The sequence below is a fragment of the Rhinolophus sinicus genome, linkage group LG09 (assembly GCF_036562045.2).
Source record: "Rhinolophus sinicus isolate RSC01 linkage group LG09, ASM3656204v1, whole genome shotgun sequence".
Taxonomy (NCBI): Eukaryota; Metazoa; Chordata; class Mammalia; order Chiroptera; family Rhinolophidae; genus Rhinolophus; species Rhinolophus sinicus.
The window spans coordinates 61,880,435-61,907,171 of NC_133758.1; the positions used below are offsets into that span (position 1 = coordinate 61,880,435).

A 26,737-nucleotide genomic window follows, 5' to 3' on the forward strand; every position below is an offset into this window, starting at 1 on the left:
AGCCCTCTGTCCCTGAAGTGGGGCTGCAGCACGTCTTTTGGTGCATGTCCCACTATAGGGCCCTGGGACCACCCACAGATGTCACCCCTCTATCCACCCAACCTTAGGTGTTCCATCCTGAAAGTACGTCACGAGAGTGAGTGGGGACGGGGCTGACACTTGTGACCCGCGCTCTCTGGAGTGGAAGAAAGATAGTCGTGTACTGTCCTCCTCTTGGCGTGGTATCAATTTTGGTTCCTCTTGCGGTCGCTGAGCAGTCAGACCCATTAGGGAATTAGACATTAAACATTTTTGAGTAAAAAACACTGTTAGAAACAGGGCTTTATCATATTCCAAATGATAGGATGGAAGCTACCCCAGATGACTCAGCGCTTCCCAGTATTTATAGCACTTTTTTTTTTTTTTAAAGATTTTAATGGGGAAGGGGAACAGGACTTCATTGGGGAGCAGTGTTTACTTCCAGGACTTTTTTACAAGTCAAGTTGTTGTCATTTCAGTCTTAGTTGTGGAGGGTGCAGCTCAGCTCCAGGTCCCGTTGCCGTTTCTAGTTGCAGGGGGCACAGCCCACCATCCCTTGCAGGACTCGAGGAATTGAACTGGCAATGCTTGTGGTTGAGAGCCCACTGGGCCATGTGGGAATTGAACCGGCAGCCTTCGGAGTTAGGAGCACGGAGCTCCAACTGCCTGAGCCACTGGGCCGGCCCTATTTATAGCACTTTGCTACACATGATCTAGTCTTTATCTGGATTCCTGAAAAGAGCTGTGGTGGGTGCAGCAGGATTTATACCTAAGAAAGGGATGTTCTGAGAATAGGGGACTGGTGCAGGTTGTGGGGGGCTCCACAGGGCTCTTGGGGCACACTGCAATAGTGTGCCGTGAAGTGGGAGTGGACCAGCTCCCCGCTGTGGAGGGGAGGAAACTGCAACTCAGAAACCTCAAGAAGGAGGGAGGGCTCCATTCCGTAAGCGGCTCAAATGGGCCAAAACCTAGAGCTTCATTCTCCTTTAGTATGCATCTCTCTTTGATACATTGCACAGAGACAGAGGGGCGGGGGGGGGGTTAATTTTTTTTTTTTTGGTCTACACATGTGAATTGTTAAGCTGCTTTCTGATGAACATTTTGCATACTTCTTCATTTCTCTGTGGACAGCCCCAGGATGCAGTGTGTAACAAATACACTCTAGAGCCCTGCATTCTGGATTTCGATCCTTACACAGGAGCTGTGAGACTTTGGGCCTATTGCTTACCCTTTATGAGCACAAATCTTGTCTCTGAAGGGAAGATAATACCACATGCCTCCTGAGAACGTTGTGAGAATTGAATAAGGTCAATAAAGTCCTCAGGAATGGGCTAGGCACTCAGATAATTTCCTTTCCTTGGATGTCCAGTACAGAACATATCGTGCATCTGTTCTACAGGATTCCACTAGGGATGTCCTGGGGGCCAAGGCAGGAGCAGAACTGAGACCTTTACACCTTTACACAAAGGATGTCATGGAAAGGAACTTAGGGCCATAAACACAAGTTCTGTGCAATCATATCATGACTTCAGGATGGAGAAAATGACATAATTTTTTAAAAGTTACTCTTTCTAATCTGCCTGTAGGCAGAAGGCTCGGGAGGGATGTTTTGTTAAAATTTAGGTCAGTGATGTGTCAGAATGGAGATGCTGGCCATTTCTTTGGACATGGAAGCCCGGGCGGGTGGACCTGTGCTCCTGACTGTGGAGGGGAAGCAGGGCTGCCTGTGTCCAGGCGAGAGTGTGCTCTGGGCCTCACCTGCCTCTCCCTCTAGCAGCACCTCCTGCTTACGGAGCCTGGGCCAGGGTCATGGGGCTAGAGCGTCTGGGTCTGCTGCCTGCGTCTTTATGTGTGTCATCTTGCACCCCCTGCCTCTCCACCTTCCAAGGGGTGTAACCAACTCTAATAGGGTGGCTGTGACAGATGCTGTGGGAATTCTGAGTTTGGGATAATGAGCTGTCATATGTCATTTCACTTAAACACATAGTACAAATATTTTGATCAAACATTTTCTCCAGCTGTTGAGTGAAAGCAGTAAAAGCAGCAGGGAGAGGACACAAATTCACTGTTCTTCACCCTCTAAAAGCTGCTGCCTGTTAACTCCTTCTGTCTCTGGCTGTCTCCCTTCCTGCTCTTTCTCCTGGGTCCTCTCATTTCCCGTAGCATGTCCACAGCTGTAAATAAAGAGTCTGAATTCAGGGCCGTGAAGGGGGTGAAACTGACCACAGCTTTTATTAAACGTCCCTCTGTTGGCCTTAGAGCAGCTGCAGCTGCTGCCACCTTGTTAAACTACCTGGCCTGACCATCGCGGCCACTCCTCCCGTGCCCCACGGGTGTCTGCCCCTCTCCCTTGGTACAGTCCTGGGCCTAAGGATTCTGGGCTCACTTTAAATTTTGGGGGCACCTGGTGCTAGGTCCTTCCACCTGGGTAGAATCTGATTTGATGGTGGATCTTCGTTGTGGATTTCTCTGTCCTGTTTGTTCTGCACTGCTCTGACCTGGCTCCTAGAATCTCTCCCTTCTGTCTAGGCGGAGAGGGAGGTGGTCCCACAGCGAGTATGTCTGGGGTGAAAGGAGGTGCAGACCTGGGTTAGAGATCTGGAAGAAGCCTGGAGCATAAGCTCTTGGCTGACTTAAGCGTTGTTCTCCAGTGGGAAGGAAGGAGGAACATGACCATTCTGAGCGCATCCTTCAAGCTGAACCTGTTATAGGTGGGGACTGATCAGGTCCTTTCCTTAAGTAACACTCTTTAAATCACCCCTTCCTTTTCTCTCCCAGCCCCCTGGTTTCAGGGGAAAGAATAGGTGGGCTAAGCTGCCTTGTGTTCTGGGTTTTGGGCAACCTGAGCCATCAGTGTTCTCCCCTGTGTCCCAGCCCCCGCTCTGACTGGTGTCATCCTCTCCCCTTCAAACGTGCTCAGAGTCCTCACATCCATAAGTAACGTGAAAACACGCAGGCACTTCCTCCCTGACCTGGTACCTTCTCTAGCTCCCGCCTGCCTTCTGCCCTCTCTCTGCAGTCAAATTTCTGAGGGTGGGACGTTTCTTGGTCTTCACCCCCGCAGCTGCCCCCCCCCCCCTGGGGGCAGTGCACATTCCCTGAAGCTGCCCGGTGGGGCTGGGGGGGGGGCACCTGGAGCCTGGCTGCTCTCTGCCTGGAGCCACCTCCCCCATCATTCCCTGCTGGTTCCCTGGGTCTCTGATGTTTCCTCCCCAGACAGGTTTGCTTTGTCCTCTTGCCCTTCACTGTTGGCTTCCCTCCAGGTGTCCTCTTGTCATTCGGACCCTCCCCCAGCCGATTTCACTCATCACTCTGATGGCATCCTCAACTGGTGCCCCATCACCATTGCAGGCCAGACTTGGCTCTGAAATTCCAGACCTGGATCTCCCAGGAGCCTGGATACTGTGCTCTCCAACCCCAGCAACCAGACTGCACCCATTCGCTGCCCACTCTCTCGTCCTGGGTCCCTCCTGCCTGTCTTTCCTCTGAGTTCCCGCGACTAGGTGGGGCTAACACAGTGCCCCTATCAGGAGAGACCTAGCAGTCAGCCTAACCTCTCTTTCTCTTCTCACCCACATCCTTTCATCCTTCTCCGCTCAGTTTCTACCTCACCCATTCATTTCCATTCCCACTGCCCTGCCTTGATTTTTTGAACCTTTACAGCTCTTCCTCCCCACCTAATTTCATCCCTTTCCGACCCGTTTTCCCCAAATAGTATTTCCAGAATATGTGCGGATCATTTCAGCCTCTCGTGTACAATCCTCCCAGCTTTTCTGCCGCTTGGCTCTAGCAGTACTTATAAAGTGCAGGTCCCGGGACAAGCATCCCAGCCACGCCTGGAACTTGTTAGTAACGCAGATTAGTGCCCCCACCTCCCGCCTGCTGAGCTGGAGACTGAGGGCCGGGCCCAGCAGTTCCTTCCGGGAGCCCTGGGTGACAGGGCACTGTGAGGGCTGAGGACCCCTGCGCTGAGGCCCTCCTGGGCCCTGAGGCATCGTCACCAAACACAGCCTGCTGCCTCACTCCGTCTGCCTGCAGGTTCTCTCCCCAAGCTCCCTCATCTTTCTGAACACAGCTTTTCCTGGCTTTGTGACCCGTGGGTCCCTTTGCTCTTCTTGGGCAGGACTGCCTGTTAGGTGCCCCTTGTCTAAGGGCACTCACGGTGCCTGGGACCCAGCATTGCTGGTGAGGTTTGTACCGAGAACTGATTTTTACTTACGTATTTATCAACAAGTTACTGATTCCTGAGGTGTATGACTGCCGCAGCCCGGGAAATAATTCCTGATTCTAATTATCCTAGCTAAAATGGAAAGATCAGGGTAGTTGAAGAAGTGAGAACAAATTGTTTACCAACAAAGCAATTATTTGAAGGGCAGTGGAAGGGCCGTAGTAACATTGTAAGAAGTACTATGACACCGCCTAGGACTTCTGTCCATGCCAAGACACCTGCCTCTTGGACTCCATCTCTCCATGTCTCCTACTTTATGTCTTACTTAGTCCTTTCTAATCCCTTAACAGGATAATGCAGAACTGAAGTAAGTTTTTGGTGGTGTTTCTCTGCATCGAAGAGGGCCGTTATATCTTTGGCTCTCAATTGTGAGCTTGTTTGGTAATATGGCCCTTTAATGATTTTATGTATGTATGTATGTCTGTATGCATGTATGTATGTATGTGTGTATTTATTTATTTATTACCCTCTTGAGCGAGGACCACTGGTTTTGGATAGGAAAACAGAGACTTTATTCCTGGGGAACAAATATTTGTCTTAAATCTCTAATACGCGAGCATTCCTTTACCCTTAAGATTCTGCATTATTGTGTTTTTTTCTTTTGTAGATTTATCACATTAGCACTTAATTACGCTTCATGACAGTATTAAATTTATTGGGTGATTTATAGTTTTAATAGAGAATTGTATGATTTATTGTGGTTGGCATTTGAGGGCTAGAATTAAAAGCCGTGAGTACTAGAATTGCTTAATCTGACCCTGTCCAGCACAACCATAATATGGGTGAAAACCCAAATTCAGGTATAGTAAGGACGCCTGCCCAGACCATTTTTGATGTGACTGTTGTAATATGTGTATGCGGGGTGGGGGGCAGTGGTGGTGGGTATTTGTGTTCTTAAGTAAAAAGAGTGAATCCTATCTGTGTTTTAACACATTTTTTGCGGGAAACGAGTAAACTCGTCATATCGCCTGTAGTTGGAACCGGCAAAAATTTTGCAAAGTAAATAAATAGAGACCTCTTTTTAAACTAAAACACTGAAAGTTTCATAGAAAAATATCAAATAGATAGAAAGATATGAATATTTTACGGAAAGTCTAATTTTGGCGAGAAAATGTCAAAAAAGCCCCGCGTTACAACGCGATTTGGCGGGAAAATGCCCGCTTACAAAGTTAAATGGGAGCCCCAAATGGTTTCCGATGCCCTGATGCGTACACCTGTGACGTGAGGTCCTGAGATACTGTAGCATGGAGGAAGCTGGTGGCAGGCGTAGGGCAGCTATCTCCGTCTGCAAAGGGCTTCTGGGGCCATGCCTTGTGGCTCTTTGCTGAGCAGGCGGGATTTGCCTGTTCTCCCACAGATGGTTTCAGGCTTTAGTGGGCCACTGACAGGCCTGCCCAGGGTCTCCCAGCTGCTGGAGAGACACTGATGGACCTGCTCATGATCTGTCCCCCAGTTTTTTTCAGTGCGCTCAAGTCTTTTGTGGGAAAGGCTTGCTTGACTCCTGCTCCTGGGCTGGAATCCTGAGAACACACCACAGTCTTTGCCTGTTGGGAGCTTGCCATCCGTCTGTGCACTCACTTGCTGCCCCAGCCTAGGCATAAGTTGCAGCTGTTGCTAAAGTGAATATTATTTCAATGAGATGTTACTTCGTTATTTTATACTGTGGTAGCTGTTCACTTTGGTGTTTACCCGTTGACTTTGTTGACTTTATTGACTTGTGTTTCTAGAAAAAAGGTGTTCCCTTCCCCTCTGCTTCCTCCAGAGCACTGTGTAGATAATGCTCTGGGCCACAGCCCTGGGCAGATAATCTCTTCGGGGTTATCTGTTAATTACCGGTGAATGTGTGAAGTGTTCGTGAAAAGGCTTTTGAAGTGATTCCCTGAGCTGCTGCCCAGGCTAGAGCGCCAGGCCCCGTTTCCGGGCAGAGGGTTTCGCAGCCCTGCTTGGTTCCCCTCAAGTGCTAGTATTCTCCTGCTAAATTGTTTGCCTTTCTAATGAAGTGAATGAACTGTTTGTTTGACTCTGCAAGGAAGGTATTTAACCAGGCACTAAAGTAAACGTTGGAGACATTCAAATAAGCCATGCAGATCTGCTTTGTGAAGGGAAGGGAAACTCTTTGGCCTCCTCACCTCCGGGAAGAGTCGTTAAAGAACTGTTTAAATAATAAACGGAGCCCAGTGAACGGATATTGCCTGGCCGGTGGGGGTCTTTTGTGCTAGCCGGTCGGGCCTGGGAATTCCTCTGCCAGCACTGGGAGCAGAGCTGCTCTCATCTCACAGTTAGTAATTGTGATTTATTTATGTGTGAAGGAACTTCTGCTTCATTCAGTCTTGATTAAAACACTCCAATTAGCCTTCAGGATAGCTGGTGGACGGGAGGGCAATGATTTTGTTAGCAGTGGAGAGGGCACGCAAGGGGAGTAGCATAGGGTTCAGCTTGTGTCCTTCCTGGCCAAGCATGCTGTGGCCCCATCTGCCAGTTGGGGCCTTGTCTGGGAGCTGTCAGAGGTGCTGGGGTGACTGGACCTGAGGGTGTACAGAGGGCCTTCTGAGGGCGGACCTGGATTGCAAGGCCGAGCAGCTGGCCCACTGTAGCTTCTGGGGTTCTGCAGGCTGGCCCATCTGGGCCTGAGGCCAGGCTTTGTCATTCCTGCCCGAGTGTCTTTGACTTGTCTTCTGATCTCTGTTTTCTCGTTTGTGAAACTGGGGTAGTAATTCCTACTTCACTGAGTTTTCACATAGTGTAAATAAAAAGTACATGAAAAGTGTGTGGGGTGATCCTTGGCACAGAGTCAGTGCTCAGTAAATGGTGGCTGTTTATTGTTGGAATGTATCTGTGGCTGTAATTTTTTTCCTCTCCTGATGGTTGAACTGATGACCACGTGTGGCTAATCTGGGATTCAGAGGACAGAGCTTTGCCGCTGCATAATTTACTGGAAACAAAGTGGAGGACCCTCCATGGGCCTCACGATCAGCAAAGGAAAAACATGGGCTGAGCAGTCACATTATCTATGAAGCTAAAGATACTCAGGTGAAGAAGTTGACTATTGTCAAGGTAAGAAACAGCCAAACCTGTAGAGAGTTTTTATGAGCTTATTTGAGCCAAACGGACAACATATGCCAGGGAGGAAGGTTTCAAAGGCTCAGGAAAATGGCAGTTTTGCAGCTGATTTTATACATTAGAGTCAAAGGAGGAGACGTAAAGAAGATGCATGAAATCCATTGGTTGTAGATTAAGGAGGTGGGAGAAAGTAAAGCGGGTAAGTCTTGGATTGGATAAAAGGCAAAATGGAGAGACAGAGACTTCTTTTACATTGGTGGGCAGAGGATAGTTCAATAATTAATCTCTACAGCACATAGAGATGGTATATGGGGAACAAAATGACAGTGAGGGGTTATGTGGTCTCCTGCTCTGGTGCTGGGTAGGTTATGCCTTTGAGGGACAGGAAAAGAAAATGACTGACATTTCAAAGGTATGTTATCCTAGATGAATAAGCACAATGGACAGAGCTTACTTAAGGTAAGGACTGACCTTTGCTAGGGAACCTATAGGCCTGGGACATGACTACCCATCATGACCTGCCCAGATAGGAATCTGATCAGGCCATCCTGTGTGGTTACTCTCAGTCACTGAGCTTGTGGGGCCTGCCACATGGACCCCGTGCTTGTCATTGTCAGGTTTATTGCATAGCCCCTTTTTCGTTCTCACATCGATGTTAACTTGGCCGTTGGCACTGAAGGAGAAACACTTAGAATTATCAGTGTCCCCTTAAATATGAGTACCTTAAACTTATGAACCGACTTCACCTATGCTACTTCGTCCCTTGGTCTCATTGGCCTTAAAAAAATTCACATTATGATAATAGTCGTTACTATTGGTTTCTCTGTATTCTTTCTGATATTGGTTTCTCTGTAATCTTTCTGAAATGGTTTAAAATGGAGAGCATTCTCAGCTGCACAGTGGAGCAGGTGGTTGCTGTGGGAAGGGTGCAACTGCAGCCAAGCTCTGTGAGCCTGCCGTGTGCATTTCTTAGTGATTACATGTCAGCCTCCGCCTGACTGTGGAGAAGGGCAGGCTGAGTGGGCAGGATGGGTTTCTAAGGTTTCGTGCTGAAAGGGTTATACATTCTGTGCAGATACTACATGTTGGCTCCAAGGTGATCAGTATATCACCATCAGTCACTAAATCCCTGCTTTGTTCTAAATACCGGACTGCCAAAAAAAAAAAAAAAAAAATGTGTGCATGTTTTAAGAGATGTGATCTATGTATTACTTTTTGAAGTTGAGTTGAATTACGGTAGCAATGTGTAGTATGATGTTTGCTCAAAAGATGGCGTTAATCAAATGAATGCTAGCGTCACCATACAACAGGCAGGACAGTCAAAGAAAATGGCAGAAGCACGGTTGTTGTTCGAGGAGCTCAAGACCATTTTGAAGTGGTATTTGAAATTCGAGAATATTCTCTTGACTTAACACTCCTTGACTTCTACCTATGGGGGACCTTAATGGATGTGGTGTACTGTAGAAAACCGGCTATACTGGTGGTATTTCGGAAAGAAAGTAAAACGGCATGCGCAGCAGTACAAGTGGACACTTGGGTCAATGTTGCTCAAGCAGTAGTTTGCCGTCATCAGAAGTGTCTGGACGCTGATGGTAACCACTCTGAGCACCTCTTATAATTGCAGAAGTCAAATGTGACTTGTATTCATCTTTTGTTATCAGTATATATTGAGTATTACAATTTTAATACCGTTTTTTTCTTTCTTAAGATGTGTAAACATTTTTTTGGCACCCTCTGTACGTTGAGGCTCATATTATAACTTTCTGAGTCTTTATTAATTCTCTCAAATGGCAAAGTGTGAAAAACAGGCTTGGTCCCTAGAAATATGTCCAGACTCCATTCTCTGACACATGGATGCTTGTTGACAGAGAGCCGGATGGGGCCACCCCTGTGAGTGTGTGCCCACTGTTACCCGGGACATGCACACCCGTGTATGGAGGCCGTAGTCCCTAGGACTGTGGGTGGGCCCAGATGGACCAGGTGTAGATATGCACTCCAGAAGTAGACTATGTTCTCTGTCCTCAGCCTTGTGGGAGTGAAGGGACATCATTGAGTTCACACACCTACCAAGTGTAGTTTATAAAGACTGGGTCCCTTTGGAAATTAGGGTCACTTTGGGGAGAAGGAGGAGAGGACCCCGGTGGCAATCACATTGAAATCAGGTAGAGCCTGGGCCTCTTTGACCAGGTGAGGAGCTACTGAGTGCTGATGGAAGGTCTTAGGAAGAGCCGGCCAGTTAGGCTCCCCTCTGAGGCAGCGTGTTTGTTCATCAAAGGTCACTGCAGAGGTTGCAGGTACTGTGTTTCCCCGAAAATAAGACCTAACCGGACAATCAGCTCTAATGCGTTTTTTTGAGCAAAAATTAATATAAGACCCAGTATTATATTGTATTATATTATACTATACTATAGTATATTATATTGTATCCGGTCTTATAGTAAAATAGACCGGGTCTTATATTAATTTTTGCTCCAAAAGACGCGTTAGAGCTGATTGTCAGGTTAGGTCTTATTTTCAGGGAAACGCAGTAGGATGGAAGCAAAAGGGCAGAGGCAGTCCCGGGGGCAGCAGGGTAGTGGGCGGGAGGCGCAGGCAGCAGCCCAAAGCCCCTCAGTGAACACAACCTGGGAACTGTGGGCCTCTCCAGGAAGAAGTGTCTCCAACCATGCCCAGAGGGATAGGCTAGGTTTGTTGACACTCCAAAATCTATCATTCCTCTTAGTCCTGAAGGAGAATGCTGGTAGTTTGAGTTCCTCTTGGATATTTCTGAGCAGTTTAGCTCTCTGGGCTGTAAGAAACATGTATGGCAAGAGGCAATGAGTGGCCTCTGTTTTCCGTGGGCAGAGTGGGTTGTTGTGCCAGAAGCATGGGGCCCCAAAGCAAGGTGCCATTTGCCTGCAGTAGAGTTCAGACACCCTAGGGCATTACCAGGAGAGCAGGTGGTTTAAGGGCAGCACTAAGAGATCATCTGAAAGTTCTTCAGCATTATAAAAGGAGTTAGGGTAAGAATCAAGCTTGGATGTCAGACAGAAGTCAGAAGAGATGGTGGCAAAGGGAGGGGTCGCCGATAAGAGAGGAGTCATAAGTGTGAACGTGGGGACAGAGCCCCAGAGAGCAGTTTCCAGGCTCTTGGCCTCACGTGGGGGAGTGCTGGCTCGGGTGGTGGATGGTCATCAGCTGTGGCTGGTCGGCCATTGGCTGTGGCTGGTTAGCCAATTGGCCACTGATATAAATGCCACAGCTGTGTTGGTTGGTCAGTCGGTGGGTTGGCAGGCAGAGAAGCAGACAGCAGGTTGCAGGTCGTGTGGATCCAGCCTCCAGTGAGACTATAGTGGTATGACTCCCCTATCTATGGCTCCGTGGGTGTTCCTTTTTGGCCTCACCATATCCTGCGTTCTTATGTGGGGAGAAGGACTAAAGACCCCGCATGCCACCCTGCATGACAGTGAGCTTTGCAGAATGGAGTCTGGCGTAGTTGTGGACCACCTGTGGGCAGCTTGGGGTTTTTTATCTACACATTGAGGAACATGTGGGAAGCAGCAGGATGGATGACGGGCTCGAGAGGGCATTCCCTCTGTCAGGCTTGCAGCTTGGGTCTATGCATGGATGGCGAGGGAGGGAGGTGGTCAGGGAAGCTGAATGACCCTGATGAGGGGCTGTCAGGTGGGATAGCCAGGTGGGCCCCACATCCCAGTATGGGTGGAGAGAGTTCAGTTGTGATATTGTGACAACCTTAAATAAGTTTTTTTTCTCTTTGAATTTCATCTTTTCTGGGTCCATGCTATCAGTGTGATAATTTGATAAACTCAACTCTATTGATGAACCAAAGGAAGTCTCAGGCAGTGAGAGTTTCCCTACTTTGGTCATCTCAGTCATGGTTGGTGGGGATGCCATCGGTGCAAATGCCACAGCTGGCCGGTAGGGTAACGTCCCTTAAGCAGAAAGATATTTCCCTTAAGTGATGCCATTTGGCATACACTCACATAGCCAACGTCTTTGGGGGCGTGTGTAAAATGTGTGTCTAGTAGCTAATGTGGGATTGCAGAGAAGAAAGAAATGTAAGAAACATGGGGAATGTTTAGGTACTTGCATTCCCATGGCCAAGAAATGTGAAGAGTTTTTTCCCCTTAGCAATGGTAGACCCTCTCCTTTCTCTCTAATTTTCTTGCTCATCCTTGCAAGGGAATCACTTAGTATGCTTTATTGTCTCACAATCACGGTGAAAGAGCCACTGAAAATAAACTCTGTGCTTAAAAGCTTTGTGTTCCTGTTTCATGATGCTTCCTAGAAAGTGAGAATTTGGAGTTTAGGGGGCAGAATTCGGCGTTTTAGGGTGCCCCGGTCATTTCTGTCATGCAATTTTAAACTTTTGACCTCCAACCTTTTATGTCAAAGAGCTCTTTCTACATGGGTCCTCGCCGCCTGCTCAAGTATCCCGAATTCACTGGAGCCACCAGCATTGCCTCGGTGGGAAAGGACTTCAGTGTTTTGGAAAAGGCCCAGTTGTGGGGAGGTTATTGCTGAGGGCCCACCATTGTCTGCCCTGCCTTAGGGGTGGCGGGGGTGGGGTGGTGACTTCACATGCCCACATGAAGTGACTCACCAGCCAGCAGGCAGCAGGCAGCCATGCAGGGCTAGAACATGAATCTCAGAGCTAGTTAGGCCCAGTAGGCAAGCTTCTGCTGGGAGTTGCCCCTGTGCGTGCTCTGAATGTGGGAGCACCTGGAAACCTGTGCAGGGAGGATTCTGCAGAGTAGGTGGGGCCTGCCTTTGGGGTTGCTGGTTTGGCCTGTTGTTGGAGGCCTATTAGGGAAATGGAAGGTCTTCAGTGCCCAGGAGGGTGGCTGGCCTGGTCCATGGCTGCCGTTGCATATTCTGTTTCCTTTTTTGGCATTCCTCCCTCCTAAACCTTTTCTCTAAGAAACATTGATTGAATACTGGATTTTGGGGGGTGTGGGGGCGGAGCCCCAGAGAGTAGTTTCCAGGCTCTCGGCCTCACATAGAAAGGTGCTGGCTCAGGTAGTAAATGGCCAACTGTGATTGCATGGCCATCAGCTGTGGCTAGTTGGCCGTCAGCTGTAACCAGTGAGCCATTGGCCACAATATAACTGCTGTGGCTACGAAAAAGAGGGAGAGAGAGAAGAATGGGGGCTAGCAAGAAGATGGCGGCTGGGCTGGCAAGCGTGGATGGCGGTTTGCGGACAGTGTGGATCCAGCCTCCAGTGAGAGTATAGTGCCGCCAGAGAGAATATAGTGGTATGACTCCCCTACCTATGGCTCCGTGGGTGTTCCTTTTTGGCCTCACCATGTCCTGCGTTCTTGTATGGGGAGCGGGAGCAGAGACCCTGCAGGCCTCCCTGCACGACAGGGGGGATAAGTGAGCGCCTCTGCCCTTGTGCCCCAGGTAGTGTGAGAGGGAAAGAAGACAACTCTGACCTGACCGTGTGCTGGAGTAGGGGCTTGTCACCATGTTGCCTGGCATGGGAATGGAAGACGGTAACCACTTCCCCTTCATGTGTGTTTATCTGCTTACAGCTCAGTACAGATGCTACTTGTTTTATGATGGGGTTGCACCCTGATAAACCTATGTAAGTTGAAAATACCTTGTTTCCCCAAAAATAAGACCGGGGCTTATGTTAAGTTTTGCTCCAAAAGACGCATTAGAGCTTATGTGCAGGGGATGTCATCCTGAAAAATCATGCTAGGGCTTATTTTCTGGTTAGATCTTATTTTCAGGGAAACACAGTATCATTCAGCTGAAAATGCATTTAATACACTTAACCTATTGAACATTGTAGCTTAGCCTAGCCAGTTTCTACTGAATGTGTATCACATTTGCACCACCAAAAGTCAAAAAATTCTAAGTTGAACCATCATTAAGTGAAGTGTGAGGGAAAGTGCCTGAGTAGGAACATGAGGGCTCGCAGAGAACTTAGAATCTAGTGAGAGGGGACATGGTGAGGACGCAGTGTGGGTACAAATAGAGTTCCACAGGTTGCCTGTGGTGGTCCCATGTAATCTGAATGATGGAGAAGGGAGGAAGGAGCAGGTATTTCCCTGGGGTCTCATACCTTGACTGATGGGGTGGCATTTTCATGAGGCTTGAAGACAGAGTCACACTTGGCTAACAGGGACTTGTTTTTCACCGAGGGCATGACATCAGCTAGAATAGTGAATGGCTGCCAAAGGGAGCACTGCCTTTTAGATGGCCTTACCCTGGATGCAGCTAGGTTGCTGGGGGCCGTGAATGCCACAGTAAAACGCTGAGCTGGACTGGGAAGGCCGCCCTGGGCCACTGCAAGTTTGGGGAGCAGCGAGGTACACAATCCAGTGTAGGTTCTAGGGGTGTAAGTCTACACTCTGACAGTGTCATGATAAGAAATAGTCTAAGAGTACTGGCTTTGAAATGGAAAGGACACCAGCTCTGCTATTCTCCCTGCGTTTCCTTAGGCTAGGTCCTTACCCACTCCCTTGTCCGGAAGAATGGTCATACTCTTCATACTTGGCCCCAGGGTCAAAGTAAGAAATAAAGAAGTGTATGCAGGTTTAGTACAGTGTCTGACATGGATTAAAGTATTTAGTGAATTGTACAGCAGCACCCCCCCCAACCCCCTTATCTGAGGTTGCCCTTTCTTTGGTTTTAGTTACCCATGGTTGCAAAATATCAAATAGAAAATTCCCAAAATGAACAATTGGGAAGTTTTACATTGCGTGTTGTTCTTGAGTATTGTGATGAAATCTCATGCCATCGGGCCACATCCAGCCAGGGATGTGAACCATTCTTTTACCCTGCGTACGTATAATACAGTAAGGTATTTTGAGAGAGAGAGAGACCACGTGTGCCTCACATTTAGTATAATGTTATAATTGTCCTGTTTTAGTATTAGTTATCGTTGTTTATAAGTTAGCGTTATTGGTATGTATAGGAGAAAACGCAGTATACTGTGTATAGGGTTTGGAACTGTCTGTGGTTTCAGGTGTCCACTGGGGGTCTTGGAATGCTCCCCAGAGGATGGAGGGCTACTGTACTTACACTCATGATTGTGTTTTTAATGTTAGTATTAATTACTATGAAGGGGGCAAAACCTGGGAGAGTTTAGTTATTAACAGGAGCTAGAAATGGGTGGATAGTGGAGATGATGGGGGAGAGTCAATAACCTACTCTCCGACAGCTTCTCGTCTGACTTTGAGGGGGATGAGCATGTGCCTCATTAATTTCTGCTGGCTACAAAGATGCGCAGGTGACCAGCATATGCTAAGGTCACCGCTGGTGTTCCAGGGCCTTCAGTTACCTCCCAGGTGTACTTGGAGGAGTGGCAGCACTCTGCTGGGGAGCTCTGGGGACTGAGGTGAGCACCCTGAGGCTTTGAGCCTTAGCCCAGTCTGCCTGGCTTTGTGTTCCTGCTGCAGAAGCAGGATTGTGGTCCGGTGGCGCTCCCCGTGATCGTCCTGGAACTCTACCCCCTGACAGAGTGCCACCTCCAGGGTGCCCTGAGAGGGAACCAACTCGTAATATAACACCTTGTTTATGTGAGTTTGGGTAGGTCTTTTAGCTTTTCTGAGCAGATAATGGAATTTTCCCTTCTTAAGTTCTCAGGATCGTCATAACATAGGAAATAAAGAGAAACAAGACTTAGGGGAATACTAATAAAACTTAGGAAATGACGATTTTAGTGTTGTCAAGAGGATCATGAGGTAATTAATGTGCATGTGTTTTAGAAAATGTAAAGCTTTGTATTCCTTTGCTTTCACACCTCACTACCTGTGTCTGCTAATTTTGCAACATTGGAAAAGAACATAGAAACTCTTTTGAGTAGGTTTATTTTGGATAGGATATAACTTCTAGACCTCATCTTTGTTGGTTAATGGTTAGTTTATTAACTAAACCAGGCATCTTCTTAGTTCACTGTGTCACCAAGGCCTCTGTACTTCCATCTGAAGTACCAGACACTTTTCCTGGAAACATTTCATCCTCTGCTTTCATTTCATCAGCATTAAGGAAACAAATGTGTATTTTTGGAACTATGAATTTGGTTTTTGAATTGTGCTGTACAAAAATATGGTCATTGATACAAGAATGTGTTACTAATAACTAATTTCCAAGCTTACTTATTGTCACTGAAAATACACTATTAGCATATTGAAAAGTAAATGGACTTGTCACTTTTAAAGGTAGTGATTCCTCATATGTTTTCCTGTGATTTCCCTTGGAGAGTTCTTATTTCTCTTTGTTACCTTTCCCTCTATTGATTTTTTTTGTCTCTTATCCTGGCAGGAAAGCTAGAAACAACAAAAATGTCATGGATGCATATATTTGGGATCATAAGCAAAGTACATTTCAGAGACTGGGAGGAAGGATCTCATGGTCGCCAGTGGGGAGATGGGGTCTGTCTCTGCCCTTGGGAATGCCAGGATATAATTTTTAGCTGAGAAACAAGCAGAGAAGGGACCAAAAAGCAGAGCATCAATTGTTTGTTCACTACCCAGGACACATTTAAGGTGGTAAAGATGGAAATTTGTTCTGTCCATACTTTCAGAGGGCTATTTGTCATTTTCTTGTGGAAACACAGTTATGTTTGTTAAGGAGGATGGCATGGATGAATGGTGGTATGACCAGACTGGTTTGGGGTAGCTTTATGTTTCAAATATGAATTAAACGAATTGAATTTGCCTATATGCTTGCACAGAAGAAATGACAGCAAGATCAGGCCTTGAGCAGTGGGGAATGCTGTGGAAACTTGTACAAGATGACTCAGGAATGTTGGGCAGTTGCCAGAAGCACACAATTATTCGGCTTCTGAAATAACATTGTTTTTGTTGTTAATTAGCTTTCTATGTAACTGTGCTTATTTTTTACTTAAGTTATAAGGAAACTAAAATTTACTAGATTTGTCATCAATTTCAATCACCGTCATTCTTTTTCAGGATTTATTTGGGATATGTTTTTCTAAAATCACAAGCTAAGTATCCCTTTTCTGAATAATTATTTTATGGATACTTCTGCTATAAAGATATTTTTAGGTCACACAACTTGGCATATAAATATTTTACATGTATAGTGTTATTACTCAAAAACTACATATTCATAAAGAAAAAAATTGATGTGTGGTTTTTCTGAAATGTAAAAATGTCAAAAAATCACTTTATTGTGATACACCAGGACAGGGCTTGTCAAACTGTGTTCCCAAAGGCCATACAGTAAATGCGCCGGGCTCTGGGGGCCACATGCCAGCTCTGCTGGTGTCGTATGAGAGCGAGCACAGGCAACGTTTGAAGAAAAGAGCACATCTGTGTTCCAATAAAGTTATCTGCAAACAGTGACCTGAGCACAGTAGTTTGCAGAGTTCTCGCATAACACGTGTCCAAATTAAGGCTCCTGCCATGGTATAAAGTGATGAATGATGTGTACACACACACACACACACACACACACACACACACACACTGACAATTAAGTTCGCGAACTTGCCACCATGTGCTTACATTGGCTGCACTGTACAAGCAGCTCGGGAAGGTTTCATAACATTGGTGTAACAGTGTCTCACAGCTGTGTTTGTGTAGACGTGTGGTGGTATCTTGCTGAGTGGTATTCATTATTGTTACTGGGTATTTTTGTGTGCTGTCGCAAGAATGCCTGAGCTTGAATTAGAGCAATGAACAAACATTAAATTTCTTGTTAAACTTGGCAAGAGTGGAAGTGAAATCAGGGACATGGCAGTCCAAGTTTATGGGGATAATGCCATGAAGAAAATGGCAGTATACAAATGGATTAAATGTTTTTCTGAGGGGAGAGAACGCGTCTCTGATGAAGAGAGGTCAGAGCGGCCAGTAACTGGCAAAAACATTGCAAAAATTAGTCTAATTGTGTGTAAAAATCAGCGGCTGACTGTGAGAAGCATAGCAGATCAAGTAAACATCGATAGAGAAACAGGAAAATTTTAACTGAAAATCTTGGCATGAGAAAGGTGTGTGCAAAAATGGCTCCAAAGGAGCTCACTGATGAACAAAAGCAAAGGAGAGTCAAAGTTTGCCAAGACCTTTTGAAGAGGCAAGATGATGTTGTGGGTGGTGTTATCACTGGTGATGAAACATGGATGTATCAATACAAAAAACAAAGTGTCAAAGTGCACAATGGAAGTCAGCCAATTCTCCACAACCAAAAAATTTCTCTCAGTCCAAATCAAGAGTCAAAACGATGTTGCTAACTTTTTTTGATATCAGAGGGATTATTCATCATGAATTTGTACCAATGGACAGTTAACCAAGTTTACTATTTGGAAGTGCTGAAAAGGCTGCATGAAAAAGACCAAAATGGTCTGGACTTTTCACCAACAATTCATGGCTGTTGCATCACAACAATGCACCAGCGCACATAACACTGTCCATGAGGGAGTTTTTAGTCAGTAAACAAATAACTATATTGAAACACCCTCCCTACTCACCTGATCTGGTCCCCAATGACATTTCTTTACCTGAAGATAAAGGATATACTGAAAGGAAGACATTTTGGTGGCATTCAGGACATCAAGTGCAATACGACAACAGCTCTGATAGCCATTCCAGAAAAAGAGTTCCAAAATTGCTTTGAAGGGTGGACTAGGCACTGGCATTAGTGCACAGCTTCCCAAGGGGAGTGCTTTGAAGATGACAGAAGTGATATTAAGCAGTGAGGTATGTAGCACTTTTTCTAGGGTGAGTTCGCGAACTGAATTGTCTGACCTCATATCAGTAAGATTTCTAAAGTTCACTAACTAGAACTGCAGTTTCATAATGCTTGCACCGCATTACAGAGGGTCATATGAATAAGATGATCCACGCTAATGACTCGGGAGACATTTCCAACTCCACACACACACACACACACACAACATACCTGTAAGACAAGAAGGAAGATTCCTGATGCTCCATGGGGTGATTCCACTGTGACATCCACCAAGTCCGTAGCTGGTCCCTGTGAGGTGCCAGTCCTCAGATTCTGCTTGGAATAGAGCAGGAAGGCCACGGACTGCCCTGTTGCTGTAGACACTCCTGGTCAGGTATCCTGGGGTGTCCTCACAGGGCTTGGATAAGCTCTTTTCTTGTCCACAGCACATCTGTAGGCAGGATGTCTGAGCGAGGGAGTCTGTGTAGGTGTTGGAGTCAGTCGATGTGGTTATATCTCCCTTAGGCACCTGAACCCTGGAAAAGGCCTTGTAGGTGCCAAGGTGATGACAAGATACCAAAGCAGGAAGAATCTGGGGTACCTCTCCCCCTGTCCCTGGATGGTGACAGTGCCCCCCCACCTCTCTCTCTCTCTCTCTCTCTCTCTCTCTCTCGTTCCCTCCTTACTTCCCTCCCTCCCTCCCTCTCTCTCTCTCTCCCCCTTTTCTCCCACTTGAGACCTTATTTGATAGATGCTGGATAATTCTTTTGGTTTGAGCATAGTGGATGTTGCCCACATTGGGGTTTTCATAATGTTTCTAGTGATGAGAAACATGTGCGTAAATGGGAGGAGGCTGGACATTCTTACGGGCAGGGCTGACCCTAATGACAGGAAAAAATAATCTCTAATTCTGGTCTAGACTAAATTCCAAAGTCAATGGATGAACGACGTCAATATTTAAATAAGCCAGGAGAGCCTGTGCTAGGCAGTTTGCTCCCCTGGGTTCTCCTATGCACTTTCAGGCCACTCAGGTAGCATTTGGTGAATTACTCCTTTACTAACTTTGATCTCTCTTTTTTAATCTACCATTTTTGTATGTAAATTTTCAAACCTTAAAAGATGGTTTCCCAGAATGACATCCAAGAGATTTTATAGGCTGAGGAACTAAAACTATTTCTTGAGATAATTATGCAACTGAAGATAAATCTCAAGTGTCTTTTCTCTGGCTACAGGTTATGATCAACCAAAGCTGTTGAGAAGAAACCTGAAAATCAATGCCTCTCATTCCTAATGAAACCCTTAATGCACAGCATGATAGCAGCCAGCATGAAATCGAATACTGACAAGTGTACCCAGCACAAAGATTTTTACTATGCATTTCAATTTAAACATGTGTGAAGCCAATTACGTATTTATCAGGTTTAGACTTTCTTGCTCAAGCCTCGGATAATATGCGCTCTTCAAATCTCAGCTGAGTATAGACGATTGGTCCAGCAGTCAAAGCTCTCGCAGGTCTGTAATAAATCATCTTTGCGACCATAGGCATGAACAGTTGACTGGTTACCACTGTTCCACAGACTCACCCCACCTGGTAGTTTTAATTCCCTCAGTACAATTGATTCCCCCAGTCCTGCACATTATTCTCCCGTCTTCCATTTAGCCCGTTAGTTTGCTGACAGTAGAGTACACAGCACTTAGCAGCTGGTTTGTGGAACCATCAGTCAGGAAATTGTATGATAAATAGGAGGTAGCCAGGTTTAGTGGCATTCCTTCTGCTTCAGCAGTTTTAGCCTGAGTTTGGAAAAGTCATCATGTGGTGTTTTGTCAAGGGCCAGAACAGGACATGACTGTGGTGCAGTGACTTATTACACATACACTTGAATTATGATGCTCCACAGCTGCGCTGCTCATGTGTAAATAATAAACCGTGAGGTGGATGATTACAGTGGCTGCTGTGACAGGGGCCTGTTCTTGTCATAATGGGCTTTCTTGGACAGCTTCTTGGGCCCAGGATGGAATATGTGGCTGGGCTTCCACATAGAAATGACAAGCCAGGATGCAAGGAAGCAGTCAACATTTGAGGGTTAGGGCTTTTTTCTTTTTCTTCTCTTGTTTTTAGAAATGGGTGAGGATGAATGCCATGTGATGCCACGTATCACTAAAGGGCATACTCTTTCTGGTTTTCACTCTTCGTTTATATTGTTAAGCTGGTGTCAGGCATGACTTTAATTGGAAGAGGTGTTCATTGCATTTTCTCAGAAAGTGGTTTAGAAGCGTGATTTCCACTGACACAAGGTCTAATTGTTCGGGTAGACTTCATCAGTCCAGAACAAGTTATTTTAAACTAAATCAAGAGGGAAACAAATAGAAACAGTAAAATACTTAAATGAAAACCAGATGTCTTTGGTAAAATCAGATCATATCCTTAATTTTTGTTCTTTATTAAACCTGATCCCAGAATGCAGAATTTGTAAATTGTCTTGGGACATAAATAAACACTGCAAACAATGTTACAAGATGCATCACAAACTTTCACTCAGAATTAACTTTGAAACTCATGAAACACACTCAACAGTGAGAAATGACTGTAGTAATTGTGTTTTATGTTTTCCTCTTCTCACATATTTTTGCAGTGCTCGGTCGTTGTCATTCATTCTGAAAGAAGGAGAGAGGGTGAGAGAGACAGTGAATTAAAATCCTGTTAGAATAATTTATTAAAAATGAGAAGATGACAGTGCCTTTTTTAATATCCGTGGTAGTGTTGTAGGTTTTTCTTGGGGAAGAGAGTTTTACAATGCTTGGGTATATTCCTTTGATTTTGTAGGATTAACTGGTTGGTCTTCACCCGTTTGCACATAATCACTGCAACTTAATTATGAATACTCATATGAGAGATAATGGCTGTTAGTTCCTGGATCTATGAGGCATATCTTGAATGTGGAATGAGTTCACACATTTTGAGTCCTGTGTGTTTGAAAAATGTGTATGTGCTTCGTCATAATTCATAAGTATACCCACATAGAGAAAATCAGATAGTTATCTGATGGAGAGAATTTAATCATGCAGAACACAGCCAAGAGCCAAGAAGTAAAAATATCTTCCAACTCTGACTTAGTTGTCACAACTTACCTCAAAATGGCCACATAAACTGGCACAGAGGGGAAGCCTTTGGGAGGTGGGTTGGACTTTATGAATGCTTAATTTACACACAATAGTAGGTTGTTTCTCTGATTTCTAAGAGCAGAGAACATGTGTTAAGTTTGAAGGCTGCTGGAAGCGAGCACGTTTGCATCAGCAGCGACTGCTGAAAGGAGAGGAAGAGAAAGAACTCAGGTCTGGTGGCCATCCATCTGACCCCAAACTTGAATCCGATTCATTTGCGCCTGTTCCCAAATTTAAACTCAGGAAACATTCAGTGAGTTGAGTATGTGTCAGACTTTTAAACTAATGAAAAAAGATAATTCCACTTAATTTCATATTATTTTAGTAAGGGTGAATAATTTTGATCAAAAATGGTTAAGTAGGATATTTTGGCTCTGCAAAATTACTGTTCTGACAACAGTGCTGGATGAACTTTCAAACCTGGCACAGCAGCTATCCAGATTTCCATTGCAAAAGCCCAGCTCCGACATCCTTGAACATTAAGCCCTAAGTGGTGCACTCAAAATATAACTGACTTTTTTCATATGGGCTCTATAAAATGTATAAAGTGGGATAAATGATCAGATAGTCAGTATAGCCCTCACCTGTTGAATTCCAGCATTGTTGTCATGATATCACAGTGACAATGATATGACAATACCAAGATGGTTTCTTTTCTCCATTTGGACCACCCTTTCCCCGCTTTATCTTACAATAAGCACAAAATACCTTGATAACTGACATTTTCAGTACAATAGTCTTTTCTAGCCACAGAAGTTTTCTAGGTTCTAAATCTGGTGGAATGGCAGCAGCTTTGAATAATTCCTTGGTCCTGTCAATGCTATGTTAATAGTTTTTCACTCTTATTTTGTTTTCTCATGACCATACTATCAGATTCTCAAAGGAAGGGCAAAATTCAGAACAAGAGAAGTAAAATAAAATTTTTTTGAAAGTTTAAAAGGATGCTTGTTGAAGAAGATTCAGAAAAAAGAAATGTTTAGCAAGGAAAATGGAAACCACTTGAATTCACCACATACACACAAAATAGTCCTCCACTGGGACTTGGGGAATACGGGTATCCCCTTGTCTGTGTTTGGTGCAGCCCACCCCTGACACCCCTCAAAAGGCCCTGTGTCACTTTTCCAGCCATTGCTGAGAACCTGTTCTCAGCCTTATTTGGAAATTGCCTGTACCTCCTGCTACCCTCAGGCCTAGCAAATCTCCAGACTTGTAGAAATGACTGGAAGCCTCTGGAGGCATGTTCGTATACACTTCAGTTCCTGAGAGTGTTGCCAGTTTGTGGGCAATGGCAGCACCATGGCTACATGCAGGTGCCACCGTGTGTGGAAAGAACCACTGAAGGACAAGTTCGGCCTGTATGCCGTAATATCAGGGTCATAGCCTTGGAAGCACACCTCCAGGTTTTAAACTCCTTTATTTTTCTTCTTGAAACTTGGAAAAACTTTAGTGCCAGTTGCAAAATATCATCCATGCTCCTAGTGATAAAAATGTAGCAAAACTCTCTTCAGTTTTTGCAATGAATCACTATTAAAGAAAAAGTTTATTTCCAGATTTGTCAGAGATAATCAGTGTCTGTGTACAAGTAAGTGGGGTGGGGTAGAGGAGCTACTTTAAGTAAGTGTGCACATAGAACCCAGGGGAGGGTGAACACCAGCCTGAACGGAACAGGACGGGTGGCTGGCCTGGAGCTGCAGGCCAGAATGTCAGGGCTGCAGGGCAGAAACCTCTGGTTGCCCTAGACCTCCCTGTCAGTCTCAGGGGTCAGCGTCAACTCCTCTCTTGCCTCCAGGCTATGTGACTTTCTCCTGCCAAACTTTGTGTTGGGACTGTGGAGGCATCACCCAGGCCGAGAAGACGGGGAGCATGCATTTAAAAAAAGTATTTGTTGTGTGTGGTGTGTGAGTGTGCACGGTATGTGTTGTGTGTGGTATGTGTCGTGTGTATGCACATGTGTGCGTGCCACAGATTCTATTTTGGTGCAAAAGTACTTGCGGTTTAAAAGGTTAAAAATACTAATTGCAAAAACTGCACTTTACTTTTGCACCAACCTAATAGCAGGGACTTTAGAAAGGACTCCTTTCCTTAAATGCATCAAGTGTGTGAGAGACATGAAACTAGTATTTATATTACATCCTGGTCTAAAATTCACTTGACAGTGTAAATTTTGAAGAAAAATGAGTGCCTCGTAATGTTCCCCTTGTTTTTTGTTTTGTTTTGTTTTTAGTTTTATTGGGGAGTATCGGGGAACAGTGTGTTTTTCCAGGGCCCATCAGCTCCAAGTCATTGTCCTTCAATCTAGTTGTGGAGGGCGCAGCTCAGCTCTAAGTCCAGTTGCCGTTTTCAGTCTTTAGTTGCAGGGGGTGCAGCCCACCATTCCATGCGGGAATTGAACCGACAACCTTGTTGAGAGCTCGCGCTCTAACTAGCTGAGCCATCCGGCCGCCCCTCCTGCAGCTCAGCCTCAGCTGGTTGTCTTCAATCTAGTTGTGGAGGGTGCAGCTCACTGGCTCATGTGAGAATTGAACCGGCAACCCTGTTCACAGCTTGCGCTCTAACCAACTGAGCCATCAGCCGCCTTCCCCTTGGTCTTATGGCTCAGCCCTTCTGCTCTGCCTGGCCTTTCTCCCAGGGTAGGAATAGGTGTTGTTCTTCACTGCTTTCCTTTGGGTTTTGGTGGCACTCACAGGCTCTACTTTCTCGGGTTGACTCAGTCACCTCTGCAGTACCTCACACAGCCTCCAGCTGAGCTTTAAAGAGTTCCTCCAGAAATCCTTCCAGTAGGCTGGGTATAGGTCATGAAGACAGTACAGAAATGTGGCTGCATGAACTGGAATTCTGTCTGTAAGTGTTCCTTTTATACAGGTTGGACTTGTTCTCTTTTTCAGACCCTCCTCACCTCTTTCCTGCGTTCCATCCTCCTGTGCCGATTGATGCAAGACACCATGAGGGGCGTTACCATTATGACCCGTCTCCAATTCCTCCATTGCATGTGTAAGTATTAAAACTTTACCCAGTAATGAAACAGAACAAAATACTGGCTGTTACTATCTCAGGACTTTTTGTTAGAGCACGGCTATGGGCGTTGAAGACGTGATAGAAATATAAGGTTTACTTTTGAAATACAGCAAGCCTGTCTAGACTCAGGGACGCAAACCCTTAATGCTTCCTGTAAAACGCCTGTCACACTGGGTGGCTGGCAAGTATTTCCTGTATATTTTGCGTACGTGTGTTCTGTGGCCTATACATACTAACTTAAAAAAGTAAAGGCCTAATGGAAGGTTACCACTCAGAATATGTATTTGGCTGAGAATGGGTGTGAAGTTTTTCTTGCTAAAATTTCTGTTAGGAAGTTCTGTTAGGAACTTCCTGTCCCAGGTATCACAATGAATCATAATGAATTTCTATGGCAAGTTTTCATGCCCCTGTGGTGTGTACACCAACAGTCATTTGATTGATGGGAATATCACCCAAACAAAATGGCAGATGTGATTGAACACAGGGGTTACACAAAGATAAAAGGAAAGAATGGTGGTGATAACATACATTAGAAAAAGGGAGAAGAAAATCTCGGGAAAATAAATACTGTCTTTCTTGGTTTGGGGGAAAAGGAATAGTAGACTTGCACACTAAAAAAAAATTCTTTTTGTAGTACTGTCCAGAAAACTGTCATGTACTATAATATCTGGAGCTACTCTCTGGGAGGGGCTTCCCCTTACAAATGGCCTTCAGATATAGATATAGAGTATATGTATATAGATAAATAAATGAATAAAATACGCTTTGTCATATGCAGTAGTCACCCTTCATTCTGAGACAGTAAAGTTAGGAAAGCACAAATAATACTTTGAAGAATAATGCTGGTTATTTAGATGGTAGATTGTATCTCCATGGCTATTAGTTACAGCTGTGTAATTACGTATATGCCAAGGAAAAATGAAGTTGTTTTAAAACAAGTCCTCTTCTGTGAACACAATTAATTGATATTAACAACTCTAACTACATGCCCAAGTGCACGTATAATATTTTACCAACAGTTTTTTGGATCCATCTCCCATTACTAAATTGTAATTTCAGAGCAGATTTGCCTGGAGGTAAGTAATAAATCTGTGTTGCAGACTTCTGTAAGCATTAACGGAAGAGGGGGTATTTATAGAGAAAGAATACAGAAACTTGTGACTTATTTTTTGACTTTTCACTGGAACACAAGTATTTCTAGGGTTCTAAAGCCTGCTCATAATACACTAAAATAAAACCAAGAGGCCAATTTAAAATGCCCTATACAAAGGGAAGCAAATTCCAAATTCAGGCTGAAACCTGCCATATAATTCACCGGGTTATACAGAGGTTTTGCATGGCTGATTCTCCCAGACTCTACAGTCTCTGCAGTGCTATAGTAATTTAAATGAGATTCTCTGTGGAATTTCAGAGTTCATCACTCTTTCAAAATCATGTTATAGAAAAATTTCAAAACATAAGTTTATGTGATAGAATGAACTAGTTCCTCTGGATTCATTATAGTTTGCCTTGTAATTAAATTCAAATGTGAATTTATCAATTAAAATCCAAAGACCTGCTTCTTTGGCAGAATGTAACAGCAAGCCTTCATAAATCCACAATGTGTGTCCTGTGTCCTATTGCTACTCCTATAATATTAGCTCACGGGTGATAAAAACACTGCAAGACAATTTAGGTCGAGTGTCAAGAATCCTGGGGGTGGGGGTTGCATTTCAGACCTCACTGGTGAGCTGGGATTTTAATAATTCCTGCTTTTTCAGCCACACTTAAAATACTTCAGCAGCAATTGACTAAATTGTCCTCCAGCTGCCTAAATGTATAGTTATATAAGATTCTTAATGCAAAGCTAGAAGATAATGCTGAGTTTCAAAAGAGAAGTTCTGGAAAGTTCTGAAAGGGAAATGTCATCACTGTGGGCACAGTGTGGTGAGCAAGTGGATCTGTGGCCTGCTGGAATTAATTGCTAGTCATCAAGGGGTCCTGGGTGGAGACCTTAAGTTTATGAAGGAGGCTCTGGGAAACTATCTGATGCTACCTCTCTGAGCCTTTATAACTTGACATTCTCTGCGTTGACCTCAGTGACCTTCTGGCCCTTCCTGGCAAACGCTCAGTTAAACTCCTCACCATCAAGACCTCACCTCCCTGTGTCTCAGGGGCTGTCCTCATAGTACCTGTGTGCTTTTGTTGTAGCGTGCATTCTCTCATCTGCTCATTGACTGCTCAATGGTTACTGCTCCTGTGAGTCTGGCAGCCAATTCTCAGCTCTCGGCCAGACACTTGGTAAAAGATGCTCAGGAGACGCTTGTCTAGTCTAAGACATGGACAAGCGGCTGCAGAGCTTGAGCCCTCCCCTGGTTTGCACTCACCTGTGCTGGGAACTCTGGTGACTTACTCTTGCTTGTATTGGTTTCACTCATGGAAATGAAGTTATCTGCCTTTTCCAACTGAGTTCCATGAAATGTTCATGTGAGCACTCTATTTTTTTGTTTTGTTTTTAAGTTTTCTTTAAATAGTTCTTTGCAGGAGGGGACACTACACCTCTACTCAATTAAGAACAATATTTTTAACAGTACAGAGGTCTTTTATTTTTTCACACTTATCATGCCGTGAAT

General features: G+C 45.0%; 1 protein-coding gene across 2 annotated transcripts in view; it reads left to right on the forward strand.

Moving 5' to 3' along the window:
* Positions 1 to 26,737, forward strand: part of GLI3 (GLI family zinc finger 3) — a 278,784-nt gene that overhangs the window by 139,275 nt on the left and 112,772 nt on the right. For both annotated transcript variants that reach the window (XM_019757536.2, XM_074340521.1), the window contains one exon: positions 23,996 to 24,101. In XM_019757536.2, the coding sequence (XP_019613095.2) occupies positions 23,996 to 24,101 (106 nt within the window). The remainder of the gene's footprint in view (positions 1 to 23,995; positions 24,102 to 26,737) is intronic.